This window comes from Fusarium venenatum (genome assembly GCF_020744135.1).
Source record: "Fusarium venenatum strain MPI-CAGE-CH-0201 chromosome Unknown EDB82scaffold_4, whole genome shotgun sequence".
Taxonomy (NCBI): domain Eukaryota; kingdom Fungi; phylum Ascomycota; class Sordariomycetes; order Hypocreales; family Nectriaceae; genus Fusarium; species Fusarium venenatum.
In genome coordinates, this window is record NW_027072132.1 from 1,119,401 (window position 1) to 1,134,094 (window position 14,694).

At 48.0% G+C, this 14,694-nt stretch overlaps 7 protein-coding genes across 7 annotated transcripts; 3 read left to right on the forward strand and 4 right to left on the reverse strand.

Annotated features, from left to right (window-relative positions):
• Positions 1–38: 38 nt before the first annotated feature.
• On the reverse strand, positions 39–1,412 carry EDB82DRAFT_290714 (Alpha/Beta hydrolase protein). The gene has a single exon (XM_025737149.2). It carries the CDS (start codon positions 1,099–1,101, stop codon positions 100–102), a length of 1,002 nt encoding a protein of 333 aa, XP_025592039.1. The 5' UTR covers positions 1,102–1,412; the 3' UTR covers positions 39–99.
• Positions 1,413–2,235: 823 nt separating this feature from the next.
• Positions 2,236–3,835, forward strand: EDB82DRAFT_511834 (uncharacterized protein). Its single transcript, XM_025737150.2, has 3 exons — positions 2,236–2,654; positions 2,698–2,905; positions 2,949–3,835. Exons 1-3 carry the CDS (start codon positions 2,440–2,442, stop codon positions 3,792–3,794), a joined length of 1,269 nt encoding a protein of 422 aa, XP_025592040.1. The 5' UTR covers positions 2,236–2,439; the 3' UTR covers positions 3,795–3,835.
• On the reverse strand, positions 3,836–6,055 carry EDB82DRAFT_511837 (uncharacterized protein). The gene is made up of 2 exons (XM_025737151.2): positions 5,523–6,055; positions 3,836–5,451 (listed from the first exon to the last, which is right to left on the reverse strand). Exons 1-2 carry the CDS (start codon positions 5,618–5,620, stop codon positions 3,870–3,872), a joined length of 1,680 nt encoding a protein of 559 aa, XP_025592041.1. The 5' UTR covers positions 5,621–6,055; the 3' UTR covers positions 3,836–3,869.
• Positions 6,056–6,156: 101 nt separating this feature from the next.
• EDB82DRAFT_528916 (uncharacterized protein) lies at positions 6,157–7,172 on the reverse strand (the record flags this gene model as incomplete). Its single annotated transcript, XM_025737152.1, has 4 exons — positions 6,157–6,695; positions 6,741–6,964; positions 7,037–7,052; positions 7,103–7,172. The coding sequence occupies 4 exons, from the start codon at positions 7,170–7,172 to the stop codon at positions 6,157–6,159; spliced, it is 849 nt and encodes a 282-aa protein (XP_025592042.1).
• Positions 7,173–8,562: 1,390 nt separating this feature from the next.
• Positions 8,563–10,275, forward strand: EDB82DRAFT_290809 (uncharacterized protein). Its single transcript, XM_025737155.2, has 4 exons — positions 8,563–9,299; positions 9,348–9,654; positions 9,701–9,960; positions 10,007–10,275. Exons 1-4 carry the CDS (start codon positions 8,750–8,752, stop codon positions 10,060–10,062), a joined length of 1,173 nt encoding a protein of 390 aa, XP_025592043.1. The 5' UTR covers positions 8,563–8,749; the 3' UTR covers positions 10,063–10,275.
• A 212-nt stretch (positions 10,276–10,487) lies between these two features.
• On the reverse strand, positions 10,488–11,003 carry EDB82DRAFT_479555 (uncharacterized protein; the record flags this gene model as incomplete). Its single annotated transcript, XM_025737156.2, has 1 exon — positions 10,488–11,003. The coding sequence occupies one exon, from the start codon at positions 11,001–11,003 to the stop codon at positions 10,488–10,490; it is 516 nt and encodes a 171-aa protein (XP_025592044.2).
• An 893-nt stretch (positions 11,004–11,896) lies between these two features.
• On the forward strand, positions 11,897–13,278 carry EDB82DRAFT_511846 (uncharacterized protein). Its single transcript, XM_025737157.2, has 2 exons — positions 11,897–12,422; positions 12,469–13,278. Exons 1-2 carry the CDS (start codon positions 12,092–12,094, stop codon positions 13,164–13,166), a joined length of 1,029 nt encoding a protein of 342 aa, XP_025592045.1. The 5' UTR covers positions 11,897–12,091; the 3' UTR covers positions 13,167–13,278.
• The last annotated feature ends 1,416 nt before the right edge of the window (positions 13,279–14,694 follow it).

Sequence of the window (14,694 nt, forward strand, 5' to 3'; positions counted from 1 at the left end):
GTGATCATGTTGGCTAATGGCTAAAATCATAGCCTGCACAAAACTTACATGAACTTCGGCGCCTGTTGTCTCACGCATAGCAGTACCATCGGAGTCGATCTACAACTCCTCCACCTTCCAGGCTTTCCCCTCAAACTCGATATCAGGCGACGAAAAGCTTCGCTTCCAAGGACCAAAGTAGTCGGTGATGGTTTGGTTGAGCAATTCCTCCATACCTTGGAGATGATCGCCAGGGGCGCTTCGGAAGTGAAGGCCGCCATTGCGATCCAAACCTCGAAGACCAAGCCAGTCCTCTTGGTAGAGCTTGCGAGCTCGGAGGGGAATGCTCTCTGTGCCATTAACTTCCTCAAACCATGCCGATTCCTTGGGAACAACAAGGTTATCATCCTCAAACATCCACATGACAAAGTTGGTCAAGCTACCAAGGTTTGCCTTGTACTTGAAATTCTTGAGCTCACGCTCGTTGTTGATGTCGGCAAGAAAGTTGGAGTTTTCGAGGTAGTTGTTGTAATCCTGTTCGGTACTGGGATCGCGGTAGTATTGGGCTGGAACGAGACGTGATTGAACAAAGCTGCTCCAGACATTAAATCGAAGAAGAGCCATGGCACCCTTGCAAAGCCAGTCGTTCTGACCACAAGCCTTGAACTTGACGATACCATTGTGCTGACTGCCAAAGGTAACAAGACTGCGGACTTGGGGCCAATTGCATCGTTCAATATAACCACGCAGGAACTGGCCACCCTGAGAAATACCGATGGCATCGATAGCGGGTGCTGTAGAGAGGATTGGGTGCTTGGCAAGTTCTTCACAGACCCTGCTGATCTGATCCGTAACGTTACCAGTAAAGGTAGCAGAGCGATCTTGGTTGGGGTCCTCATCAAGGGAAATGATGTGAACAAAAGTACCAGGATTGATGGCCTCAGCAAGTTCTTCGATACTCTTCATGCCGTCGCTGTTGAACTGGTCGCCTAGACCGTGCCAAACGACAATGGGGAGGGGAGTGTCAGTAAGGTCATCATTGGGGTGTGCGGGTGCCTCGTGGCCATGACTGGCGAGAGCTCCTATGGCAAAGCCAAAACGGAACAGAGAAGGGTAAAGCATGATAACGAAAGTGCAGTGACGATAAAGATGGATGTGCTGGAGATGATGCTGAGAGATGAGATGAGGTGATGATGTTGATGAGAAGAGAGTTGCCTGGAGTTGAAGACGTCAGGTCGTCACCTACATGGTTCCAAGCTAGGACCTCCACTTTCCGTGGGAACGCGGGACAGGGTAGCTTGGCAAGGAATGAGCTGAGTGACGATTGCGGCAGGAGGACGCCGTCCTTCGCATGTAGTTCCGTAGATCTTTCCATTTATACGAGAATCTCTTATATTGAATGCAATCACTCTTTCTTCTCGTGGAGAAGCAACTTCCCCATCTCTCCAAATGCAGGTCCCGGCTTCCCGACGCGACTCTAACATAAGTGGACATAAGCGCCATGGTTAGTGAGTTGCAAGGGAACCCTGCCGATCGGTCTAGTGGGTAACAGAAAAGTTGGTCTCGTAAGTCGGGGTACTTGTTTATTTGATGGTTTTGGCTTCAAAGGTTTAATGATGTCTTTTTATAAGTCTCTAGGGTAGAGAAATAAGTAATCTAAGAAGTATGGCCTGACTAGTATAAACCGGCCTACTGATTTCATCCTGGACAATGTGTCGCCAAGAGCGAGCAGGAGAATATCTCAATGAACGTGCTGTCCTTGCAACTACAGGGTATTGATAGCCGGTTCGGGAGGATGTCTCACAAGTATTTGACTATGAGAGAAGCGTTGATGCGATCAGCCAGATTGCAGGTCGGGCCGTGTCCTAGAGCAGGTTTCGGTGCTCAAATCAATGCTTTAAAAAGAACAGACAGCTAATAAATAGCCTTCCTTGTAAGAATAGTGAATTGAACAGACTCGAGCAGAGAACAATGACGCTGCGGCAGCAACCACACGCAAGACGTATATAGTTAAGGTACCTACGATTATTAGACCTGATGTGTACCGTTTGTCGGCTCTGACCCTTAAGTGCGTTCTGCGAACCTGGTCTCTATGAGTTTGTCGATTGTATCACAAGAATCACCATCAAGAGTGATGTGCTGGCTCCCAGGTTGAGACGATATCCAGACGATAACTGTGGCTAGTGACATGCTGCGCCACAATAAGCTTCCGCCCCATCGCAACATTTGCATCATGACAAGTGATTTCATTTCCACGCGACAACACATGAACCTAGCTTTTCATGGAGTAATCCTCGCCAATCGCATTTGCTCCAGCATATACTAGCAAAATCACGCGCGACAAACTGTTGAACCTGGCACCCTCAAAGACATCTTGTTGCGACCGAGGAATTCACAACGCAAGACGATCCCAACGATCCACGGCGAAACCTTGCAGACAACGAACCTGGGACACCCAAGATGGCGTCCAACCGTGATGCATCCGCGGCAGCAAACGACGATGGTATACCCAAAATCGGACCTCATCCGGGCTTCATCTCCAGTTCGAATCAATACACATCAGAGCTAAAGCTACGTCGCATGCTCAAGGATAACGGCTGCGATCCCGCGAGACAAGATAACTACAGTCTTAAAGGCGTACAGTTGATTGATAACGTCAGACAATACCTACAATTGTATGTGGACAACTTTGCGTATAGTGCACGACTGACTCGACAGACCTGTTCGCACTTTTGATACGGCGTGCACATACTTTCACAAGTTTCGACTCAACTTTCGAGATGCAGAATACGACTATCAAGACGCAGCGCTGGCTTCATTGTTTGTCGCTTGCAAGGTAGAGGATACAATTAAAAAGTCGAAGGACATTCTAGCAGCAGCGCATGCGGTCAAAAACCCCGACAAACCCGCTGCACCGGACGACAAGGTATGTCAATTGTCACAATACTCAATGGTTACTAACTTTCCAGATCTTCGAACAAGGCAAAATCATCATCTGCCTCGAACGCCTCATCCTCGAAACGATCGGCTTCGATTTCCGAACGCGCTACCCTCAAAAACTCCTCGTCAAAGTCGTCCGTGACATTCTTGGCAAAGAAGGCAAACCATTCTACGACACAGCATACCTAATGTGCATCGACATTTACAAAACTTTTGTCCCTATCAAGCGCACAACTTTTTCCATGGTCATGGCTATTGTTGAGCTTACAGCTCTCATGACGGAGCAACATGTCGAAAGGGTTCGAGAATACACAAAGACGAAAGCACAGTACAGTCGTGGTGCTGTTATGGAGACGATGCTGGATATTTTGGATCTCTATGTCCAACATTCTAAATCTACAAAAATTGGGGCGCAGATTGATCAGAACAGGATTATCGATATCAAGATTCGGCTTAATAACGATCTTGACAAGGCTTTCGAACCGAGGTATCTGAACTTTTGCAACCGTTGTGAAGCTGAAGATCCGCAGCCTTCGACGCCTGCATCTGCTGCAACTCCTGTGACGGCAGCATCTTGGCCAGGGGATGCTTCGGGAAGACGTACGGCGCGTGGGCAAGAGGGAACGATGCGGTTTGTGTTTGATCCTGAAGCTGCAAAGAGGGAGCAAGAGATGACGAGTGAATTCTTCAAAGATGAGTATGAAGAGTACGAAGTCGAGGTTGAAGAGCCGATAGCGCCACTCCCCGAAGAGGGTCCACCTCCTGGACGGGGAGGATACCGTGGACATAGAGATCGTGGAGATAGACGAGGAGGTCCTTATGGAGGATATCGAGGGGATAGACACTACAGAGGAGGAAGGGGCAGACGCCACTAGGACCATGTCAGTTCACCAAGATACCCACTATTGATATTGCAATTCTATGTGCGCATTCGTTCATGGATATCTACTCTACTTCTTCTCATTCTCTTTGACCTCTCCGTGATCTCCAACATGTAAATCTTCTCCCGTCGGTCCACTAGACCGTACACCTTCAAGCTCACCATCATTCTGTTTAGTCTCACCAGGCTCTTCCGCCATGCTACTAGCTTTGCTTACATCCGCACTGGCAGGACTTTGCACTCGAAGACCCAAGTCCTTTTGACTATCTGGATCTTCCTTATTCGCACCCTTCCAATCTGCTGGTCGAACTTGAGGTACTGGTTGTCCCTCTGCTGGCTCTAGCACTTCCTCAGGCAAAGCATCGGTACCTGCTACACGCCAGACCACGGCGATACGGTCGAAAGCACGAGAACCCTTCCTACTAGATCCTTTGATTCCGTCCATAGCATCCCAATCAATGCTAAACACACCACTGTCGAGAGCCTTGCCATCCCTTTCAGGTCCCTCGCCCTCGAAGAAAGTGTTGAACCAGACGTGCGCGACAGCTGTAACCATAGTGAGACCCATACTCTTGGGAGTCTTGTTGCGACGCTCGACCGAAATATTGACGTCACTGTTGGGAATGCGAACCGGTTCCTTTGGCCTCAAAATGACAGCCATACCACCAGGCTCTTCCTCGGAATTATCGGTAACATCCGTCTTTGAAGATGTAGCAGAATCGTTTTTCGGCTTTGTGCCTTTGTTCGACACCTTGTGCAAAATCTCTGTGCCCTTTCTCTTGAGAGCGTGTTTCTTGCCCTTGTCTTCGGTCGCAGACGGGTCGTCTCCGGGGTTCGTCGCATCGGAAAAGTGTGCTTCTTCTGGCGCTTTTTGGTTTGCCTTTGCAGCGGGATACCCTGCCATTTCCCAAATCATGTCGCTAATGCCGCTTTCCTCTGGTGCTTTGGGGTCGACAACCACGCGCTCCTCTTTTTTGAATGTATGAAAGACATCAATCTTTTTTCCTTCATCCATAAATCCTTCAATGTCAACTTTGACACCATGTCGCAAGCCCCAGACGTGTATCTCGGCAATTTCGATAGGTTGATCGGTGTATTTCTTGCCGCCTCGAGTCCATCTCTCAACATAGCTGATCCAACGAAGCTGCGAAGGAATCGATACGCCAGCACCAAACTTTGGGCGCATACGTCGTTCGGTGAATCGCGCAAGAGCATCCTCAGGCTTCCATCCTTCTTCTGCGATGAGATAACTGCAACTCACTGTACCACTGCGACCCTTTCCGGCTTTGCAGTGTACCACAACCACTCTCTTCTTGCGCTTTTCATCCTTTTGTTCTTGAGTGAGTGTGTCCTTGTTTGCAGATATGGGTCTTCCATCGCTTGCGACTCCTCCACCATCTAATTCGCCACCGTGTAGCCAGTTGCGCATGCTAGCCATGATCATTGGGACGAGTCGGAATGGTGGAGGATGGTGATCAGGCCATGGGTAATGCCTCACGCGACCGTACACAGATTCATCGGGGTAACCTGTTCCTTCTGCGCGAAACTCCCATATAGCCCAATCTTCACCATGTTTGCTATCGAGGAATTTGACGACTTGATCGAGAGGGTTTCGGTATGCGAGTTGGGGGTATGTTTCTGAAGGTCCAGATCTACGCCTGTTAGTAGTGTCGCCAATAACGGAGCAGTCCCAACATATGAACAATTCGGAGACGGGACTTACGTTGCGATAATGTGATCTGTAACATAGCAAAGATCCAAGCCAGCTTCAGGATGGCGAGCACGTGGCCCCGCGACAATCTGTCGCAAGATAGACGCCATGACGAGCTTGACTCTTGAAGCGGTAAAAATCTATTCAAAAGTGGTTAGAGTGACCACTTGTAGTTCCGCTAGATTTTAAAGAGGAGTTGAAGCGGATGCTGAAGTGTAGATGAATAGAACCGGTTGAGGTCAGGCTGAGATACAAGTAACTTGACAGGCGACGTCATCCCTGTGCCCCACTACTTGATCGCATCGGATCACCAAAATCAGGACGTCAGGACAAGTCAGCAGAGACAAAGACAATGACAGGTAGTGATTTATTGGAAATTGTGCATTTCGGAATTATCTGCACAGCCTTACATAGCCCATCTCAATGCTCCATCTGGTCCACTCTGCGATGCCAAGGATGTAAGGGCGGCTAAGCGCAGCAAAGAGCTACAATCTTGGGACAATTTCATGACTTTGAACACATCACTAGAGCAAACTGCAAGTTGAAACGGCATTTAGGATAGAATTTTATAATTTTCTCAAGCTTAACATCTAAATTATACCAATTCCATGACCAATCTTATTTATTCGCTCGCTTTATTCCCCGCTTACGAGGACTTCTTAGCGGGACCAGCTCCAACCAAAGCGGTAGCGTCGTGGAATTGTCTTGCGCCATCCTTGACAGATTGCCAGACAGAGCGAGCAGCGGGAGGAGTTCCCTGAGCACTGACAAAAGAGTCGACACGGGCGCTCAACTGAGAGAATGAGTGCTGAACGTGAGTGCTCTGGGCGTAACGAGCTCGGAGGAAAGCGGTATAAAGGACAATAAGAATCCATGATCGACGCTGGAAGAGAATGGCAGACAGAAAGATGCGGCCCCACAGAGCAATCTCAAGAGAAGCAACAATGGCCATTGACGCATCGTAGTACTCCTTAACAAAAGCGCCAATCTGGTTAGCAAGAGGGTGGTCGACGCTGGTTCGACGGCTGGGAGTAGCACCATCAGCCTCGGGAGCAGGCTTGGGGGCTAGAACAGCGGGGATCAAGTTGGCGCGAGTGTAGGTGGCAACGTGGAAGACCGAGTAAATGGTATAAGGGATCAAGGCGAGAGGATATTGGGGGCAGAAGAGCCAAACAAGAGACATGGCTGTTGATGTTAGTGTGTTATGGCTATGGTTGACGAGAAACTTACCGAGGTATTGAATGTTCTCATCGGCAAGCATAGCCAAGGGAGTGGGAGCAGCACGCTGGCCGCTCTTAGCACGAGCGCGCATTGTCTTGTAGACGACGATGCCATAGGTGACGGCGGCGGCGACAAAGGCTGTTCGGTAAGAGAACTGGGCCATGCGGGTATAGTAGTTCATTCTCAACCAGGAAAAGCCATATCGAATCGTTGCGAGGATGAGGGTGAGGTGTCTATTATCGTTAGTCACGGATCATACAATCTGGCCGTCACAGCCGACTGCGACAGGTTCATGATAGACATACCCGACAAACCAACCGACTGTAACAAATTAGCATGCGATTTCTAGACAAGCGCATTTGACCACGTACACTGAAGGGTTTGGGCAAGAGCCATAAGTCTCTCCTGGAGAGGAAGATTGGGGTTTGGCGGAGGAGCCATGTTGCTGAATGTATGTATTGAGTCGTAGAATATGCGTTAAGGTTAAGAACCTGAGTATGTCGATGAAGTGTAGGTTGATTGAAGAAAAGAAGAATGAAGAGAAGTTGACAAGAGGGCGAGTAAAGAATCAAGGCAGGGGGTTAGTGATTCAGTGACGGAGCCTGCCCCCGCTTTTAGGTTTACGGACGGTATGGCCCAAGCTCAAGCTCCAGGACAAGAGGGGTGGCCTCAGTGATATCATAGGAGACGAAATAGTTAAGTCATTGGACATGAGCTAAACTAATGTTTATTTCTTTCATGTTCAGCTTATCTGACATCAGGCACAGTGTAGGAACGAACCATTAGACCAATTTGAAACTGAAGGAATGAACAAGTGGCTGTAAGACCGTATGCCATTTCCAACACTGTGCTAACCAGGACATGGACACAAAAAACCCTCCAAACTCAGGACAGGTTTCAGTAACTTTCAGAGCGCTTTGGCGGAACAAAAGGGAAGATGACCAGGGTTCAACGCCATCTTTGATCCAAGGGAGGGATGGATAAAGAGCAAGCTGAAGAGGCTGAGGGTCTTTGTTTGACAAGATGGAATTCATTGTCAAGGGATTGGTGCCAGACGCACTGTTATGAGGTTCTCTGTCTGTTATTGAGTACTGTCCTCGAATGGGTGGTTACACACGACACCAACTGAAACGTGTGCACAGGTTTGTTAGGAGGCGGCGATGGCTTCGATGACGACAATGTTCTCAAGCATGTGAAAGACACGGCATGGACAGCTTATACGTCACGTGCTAGTCAATTGCCAACTTGATCACCCAATCTGGTTCTAGAAGCATCGTCTTTCATCGTCATTCAACCAAGAAAAATAGCTTCAATGAGCTGATTGATGATTGATGACTGACATATGCAGCTTTCGTCATCATACAAAGCCGACTTTGCCAAATTAAATGCCCCTGCGTAGTGCTGCGGCCGGCGACTTAGTTTGGCCAATAGGAAGATAATGTTGTGCATTGGTGCTGTAGGGTAAAACTTGGAAATTTGAGTTGAGTCGACATACGATTCTATTAATGGATGGAGATTGACGTTTGGAGTGTTATTATTGATGATTTGATTCTGGTCAATATTAGCTGATGACTCGACAGGCTTATGAGGTTGAGTTTGTAAGGAGCAACACCAAAGTATGGTCGGCAAGTGCATCTCTTGCATTGAACTCTCCACAGAGACGCAGACAAGTCAGGAACAGACCAGTAATGCCAACAGGTTCCATTAGATACCCTGTATCAAAGGAAGGAGCCTTGTTCTTCAAATACCTAACCAAATAAAACGTCTCATGCCCACCTACCAATGTCAGTACGGCGCGTCTATGGTGGCTGCCCAATGGCCAGATCTATCCTAGTACAATCGCGGCTATCTCAAGTCCAGTGCGACCTGCGACCCCGCAACCTCGATCGAGCGATTTCGGCCGCAGGAAAAAACAATCGCCGACCAATTCCTTCAGTGACAAAATCCTTCCCCACAAGCCGTCGCATCTTGCTCACGCACTATCAACTCGTCAATTGGCTTGCGAAGCACCCGTCGCCATGTTTTCAACCACCTCAATGGTCTTCCGGGCCGGCGCTCGTCGCGTCGTTCGACGATCCATCCCCGTCCTCCCTGCCATGGGCCCCAGCCCTACCCGATACCTCGCCGGTCGAAACAACTTCGTCATTGCTAGTGTGAGCCAGCAACTTCAGCGACGTGGTTATGTTGCCGAGACAAACCCCAACCCTCCTTTTGGAAAGAAGAATGCTTCAAACGATGGTCCTACTCGAATTGGTCTAATAGGCGCCCGAGGATACACTGGTTCAGCTTTGGTTGAGCTTCTTAACGAGCACCCCAACATGGAGCTTACCCATGTTTCTTCTCGAGAACTCGCTGGACAGGAACTTCAGGGTTACACCAAGCGCAAGGTCATCTACGAGACTTTGTCGCCTGAGGATATTGCTCAATTGGACAGCCAAGGCAAGGTTGACTGCTGGATCATGGCTCTTCCCAACGGTGTTTGCAAGCCTTATGTTGATGCTTTGGATGGAATTAAGAGCCAGAGCGTTGTTGTCGATCTCTCTGCCGACTACCGATGGGACGAAAAGTGTAGGTGCGAATAATATGGTTTGGAGGGAGAGTTACTAACGGTAACAGGGACATACGGTCTCCCCGAGCTTGTTAAGCGTTCCAAGATTGCGCAGGCCAACCGTATCTCCAACCCTGGATGCTACGCCACTGGTGCTCAAATCGGTCTTGCTGGTGCTCTTGATCTCATCGAGGGAACACCTACCGTTTTCGGTGTTTCAGGTTACTCTGGAGCCGGATCCAAGCCCAACCCCCGAAACAACGTCGAAGTCCTCAAGGATGCCATCATCCCTTACTCTCTTACTGGACACATTCACGAGCGCGAGATTTCTACACAACTGAACCACCCCGTTGCTTTCATCCCCCACGTTGCTGGGTAAGTCGGGACAAACGTAACATCAGCATTGACTAACAGACCGAAGATGGTTCAGGGGTATCACTCTGACGATCAGCATCCCTCTTAACAAGGAGATGACTTCACGAGATATTCGACAACTGTACCAGGACCGTTACGCCGGAGAGAAGCTTATCAAGGTTGTCGGCGAGCCACCCCTGGTGAGTGCCATCTCGGGCCGCCACGGAGTCGAGATTGGAGGTTTTGCTGTCGACAGCACCGGAAAGCGCGTTGTGGTTGTCGTCGCCATCGACAACTTGGCAAAGGGTGCCGCCACCCAATGTCTGCGTAAGTAATGTTTGTTTGATTACTGAATCTGTCTAACCAATTATAGAAAACATGAACCTCGCTCTGGGTTACGGAGAGTACGAGGGTATTCCCGTCATGTAAGAGCAGCCATACACGGATAATTATGTATAAAGGTTGCTTCGGACACTAGAATTATTACAAGAGACCTAAATATGTATTAAGCTTTCGGTTTCTACATTGTCATGCATGACATGTGTCAGAAATATAATCTACCCCAGCGGAGACGTTCAAGCTCAATCAAAGAAGATATCCCCATGCCCACATTCGACATGCAACCCCGATTCAACTGAATAAGACCATCGAGATAGACATTCCCACGATGGACTGACCTGACCCTCTTCAAATACTTCATTCTCCAATCTTGCCCGGACGCGTCGAAAGGCATTCCAATATTCCCCATGCGAGTCGATGCCAAACTCCCGACAATACTCAATCATTTTGTCAACATATTCCCGGCAGCCTTTATCCTGTTCCTGTATACCTCTCTGCATCACTTGGGTAGCCTCTTACTTCTTCAACAGATCCCTAATAAATTGAAGCGCCGTTTTTAACTTTACTCGAACAACGGTTGGTTCTGGCTCATCCTGATAATCAGGGCGGTTGACGTTTAATGCTAGACCGGATTCGAAGAGTGGTAGAAAGCTGATCGGGGATGAGAGATGGGAATCTTTCCCCGTCCTCACCAGCAATACAGTGTCGTTTGACTGCCACCAACCCTTGTACCGCTGCCTCAAGTCGTCGCGTCTTTCGTACTCTCCCATTTCGACCGGTTCATCCATCTCGTCATGGTCGTCAAACTGATCGTCATGAACGATGTACAAGGCTTCAAATAAAGGACGCATCGAGTAACTATGGTCACGAAAGGACTGAGTAGGAGGTAGCAATGGCGGGGTGTCCTCAGGCCGATGATAACATTTGAACGTGACAAGATCATCAAGAGATTGGGAGAGCATCTCCAAAGGCTGCGTGTGGTATTTTAATAGTAGATCTATATTCGCCTGTAGCGGTTCCGTCAGTTGCATGGGTCCAACGATAAATCCTCCCCTTTGGAATGGTGGTCGACCATCATTTTGGCGGACCCAATCTGGTAAAGATATCGTCCTAGGACCTAGAAGTCAAAGTGGTGGGTTGAATTATGCACCACATCTGCATCAATATATAACATGAATTCCTTGTTAAAAAAGTCAATGATAGAGTCTCGATCTGTAAGCACAGCCACGCCTTGTTTCCACTCTGCATATGGTGGTAGATCGCAGATTCCGGACCATTTACAGCGGTAGTCTTCTCTGCGTCGAAGTTCCATAGCTATGTCCTCGAAAAATATGGTTTCGAGTTCCTTTTTAAACATCCTGACCATCGTGTCAGACAAGGTGTTCCATGGGGGTGACAGTGGCGTTGCATATCGTATGTTGCAACATGAATTCCATTTGGTGCTGTCCTTCTCACAGTTCTTGTGTCCCATGAACGTGCCGTTAGCTCCTATAACATATGGGTAGTTGTAGGGATCGTTGGTTCCAGTGTTTAGGCTTTGAACACGGAGCTTCTTCGTAACTTTCCAGATAAAATATACATGCTGTGACTCATAAAGAAGTTGCCGACACGAAACCAACGAATTAAGTCGAAGATGGATTTGTGGTTTTCTCTTCTCGTTTTGTCTCGAGAGATGTTTCGTTATATGATCTGCACCGCTAATCGAAAAAAAGCGGGACCGAATCTGATACGATTGATGTGAGGTTATATAGACGTCAGACGCCAAGTGTGGCAATCACAGATGACCCAGATTTGCATCTCTGACAGGCGGACCTGAAGCTCCGGACTACGAAGCCAGGATCAAAATCTGGATACTTGCCAGATCGTAGTTCCTATAGGGCTCTGGCTATGAAGTTGCGAAATGTGCAGCTGTTGTGATGCTGAAGTGATGCTGGGTAATTGTTACGTCGCCTGCACGTCAGGTTGGAAGCATAGGCAGAATTGAAATATTGAAGAAATAAATGGTATAAATACAAGACAACTGCAAGTAATTGTTCACGACACTCTTTCAACCGTCGCATCGATCCGATACATCCTACTTACAGCTCAACTGCGGCTCAATTTTGTCTATCTGCTGACAATGTCTTCACCACTACTCCGACGAGCCACTCGCTCACTCTCTACCAAACCATTCATCAATAGACAAATAGCTAGTCTCCAGCAAGCACCGCGCTTCATCTCAAAGCCTGTTTGCCAACGTCCAATACACACTTCGGACTCCACAAGAACAAAGCCAATGAATCCAGACCCAAGAGAGAATCCAGCTGGTCTCACACTACCTCGTGAAACAAACGTCGGTCGCAAACGCTTTGCCGACTTTGATCTTGCAGGAAAGACTTTTATCGTCACGGGAGGTGCTCAAGGCCTTGGTCTCGCTCTAGCTGAAAGTCTGGCTGAGGCTGGCGGAAAGGGTATGTATACTCTAGTATCGGTTAACAACTGCTAATTGTCCAACAGTTTATTCCTTGGATCGTGCCGAGAAACCCGACAAGGATTGGGAGGAGGCTCAAAAGCGTGTCGTTCCAGAATGGGGTGGTTCACTACACTACTGCAAGCAAGACGTCAAAGATGTAGACGGTCTTGACAAACTCATCACTTCAATCGCAGATGAGAACAACGGAATAGACGGCGTGATTGCCGCCGCTGGAGTTCAGCACATTTCTCCCACCATTGAGTACGAGGCCGACGAGATCGCCCACATGATGTCCATCAACTACACAGGAGTGTTTATGACAGCCAAGTTGACCGCAAAGCAGATGCTAAAGTACAAGAAGCGCGGAAGCATCTGCATGATTGCCAGCATTTCTGGTCTTAAGGCGAATCGCGGTCTTATTTCCCCAGTGTACAACTCATCCAAAGCAGCCGTGATCCAACTCGCGCGCAACCTGGCTATGGAGTGGAGTCCCGTACAAAAAGATGGAACTGGGGGGATTCGAGTGAACTGCATTAGTCCAGGTCACATCATGACACCCATGGTGCAGAAGAACTTTGAGGAAGTGCCTGGGTTAAAGGAGGAGTGGGAGAGGGAGATTATGATGGGGAGATTGGCTGAAACTCAAGAGTTTAAAGGTGCCGCGTTGTTTTTGTTGAGCAATGCGAGTAGTTACATGACTGGGAGTAATCTTGTGATTGATGGAGGGCATTCATCGTGGTGAGAGCACGGATGTCGGAACATGGGCTTCTGGAAGCATAAGAGACGAAATTAGAAGGTTACTTATCATACTGAGCCCAAATCTTTTAGACCAATTATGTTTATTTTCTAAATGCTGAAACATAAGATACCCCTGGATCCGGCTATTGCTGTTGAGGAAGTCATTAACGCTGCAATACGTTTCCAGTTCGTTTAGTAAGATTTGGTGCGATGACTGCCACACGGGGAATCGTTTCTTCGACTCCAATTTTCCCTTGATCAATCTTTGTTGCCAGTTCGTCTTCATGATCGATCGGAAGACGTATCACGATACCTCCAACCCATGACCCCGGAATGGCAAAGTATGCTTCGGTGCACTCGCGCCTGTTAGGGCTCTCGTTATCTTACACGTCACGGTTTCTATAATTATCTATCGAATCAAGAGTTTCCTGAAGGTTGTACTCAATGTCAGAAAACGCATTCCAATTAGGCTCGTGATTGTCTTCTATAGGTCCGGTGGGATGAGGTGTTTTAGAGTCGTTATTCTCGATGGGATGAGAAGTGTCAGGGTCGTTATCGTCTATCGGTCCGGTGGGATGAGAAGATTCATCAGGCTTGAGCTGATCGGGGTGCTTCCTACGTGATTTACTATAGATAGAGAATCAGTATCCATTCAAATGAGGTCTTGGTTATGACTTACTACAACTCTTCGATCCTGTTCAAAGCGGCTGCTTCTATCAACTTTTGCTGAGCTGAACTGGCATTCTTGTAGTCAATGCTATCGTACAGCTTCTTTTTTTTGCGCCACCTCTGCTTTCGAATGGCCCGCTTTGCTTTTTCCTATTCGTGGCGGTCCTTTGAGAAAGCGTGCCTACGGGCGCACGCTCTCTCTACGCGCGAAGTTATTGACAGCTCATGCTCAGCTTTACGCTTCTTTCCACCAGGTGAACGACCTACAGCAATTAGCAAGGACAATTAGCATAGATCTGCAACTTACTTACCGCGTTCTTTACCAGTCATCTCTATGGTAGTGTAAAGAGATTCCGATCTAAACTGAAGAAGAAGAAGATAAATGGAATGTTGATGTGTAAGAGTGAAGAAGGAGTTGGAGATTCTGGAGTTTGGGAAGTGTTAGTGGAAGGTGGGTCAATTTTCTATCGCTATATCGTATTTGGACGAAACCCACTTCGGTACGTGATCCCATTGGCTCAATCTGCTTGTGCTTCACAACACCAAGACTGAATCTCTGATATTAAATCGCAACTCGTTTCAATCTCTATATTTTAAATACTTTCAAACTCCTCCTTATTTCTTTCTTCTCTAACCCTTCATAAACATCATCACCTACCGTCCAGCTAGTAAGCATACCCTATCTATTGCCTCCTAATCTATCCGAAGCTTATAACTATAGTCACGATGGCGATGCAGCAGGCCGCAGCAGATAGAAAGCTTCGCAAAGCTGTCGCCCGCAAGACGTTCTCACGGTGGTCTAGCCGTTTCTCAGTCAGTAAGCCAAATACAAACGCAAGGAGTAAGTTATATACACGATACCA

Coding starts and splice junctions, on each gene's coding strand:
- EDB82DRAFT_290714 (XM_025737149.2), bottom strand. CDS start 1,101: ATGCTTTACCCTTCTCTGTTCCGTTTTGGCTTTGCCATAGGAGCTCTC.
- EDB82DRAFT_511834 (XM_025737150.2), top strand. CDS start 2,440: ATGGCGTCCAACCGTGATGCATCCGCGGCAGCAAACGACGATGGTATA. Junction 2,655..2,697: donor GTCAGACAATACCTACAATT/GTATGTGGACAA, acceptor CTGACTCGACAG/ACCTGTTCGCACTTTTGATA. Junction 2,906..2,948: donor CCGCTGCACCGGACGACAAG/GTATGTCAATTG, acceptor CTAACTTTCCAG/ATCTTCGAACAAGGCAAAAT.
- EDB82DRAFT_511837 (XM_025737151.2), bottom strand. CDS start 5,620: ATGGCGTCTATCTTGCGACAGATTGTCGCGGGGCCACGTGCTCGCCAT. Junction 5,452..5,522: donor ACAGATCACATTATCGCAAC/GTAAGTCCCGTC, acceptor TAACAGGCGTAG/ATCTGGACCTTCAGAAACAT.
- EDB82DRAFT_290809 (XM_025737155.2), top strand. CDS start 8,750: ATGTTTTCAACCACCTCAATGGTCTTCCGGGCCGGCGCTCGTCGCGTC. Junction 9,300..9,347: donor CTACCGATGGGACGAAAAGT/GTAGGTGCGAAT, acceptor TAACGGTAACAG/GGACATACGGTCTCCCCGAG. Junction 9,655..9,700: donor TTCATCCCCCACGTTGCTGG/GTAAGTCGGGAC, acceptor AACAGACCGAAG/ATGGTTCAGGGGTATCACTC.
- EDB82DRAFT_511846 (XM_025737157.2), top strand. CDS start 12,092: ATGTCTTCACCACTACTCCGACGAGCCACTCGCTCACTCTCTACCAAA. Junction 12,423..12,468: donor GGCTGAGGCTGGCGGAAAGG/GTATGTATACTC, acceptor ATTGTCCAACAG/TTTATTCCTTGGATCGTGCC.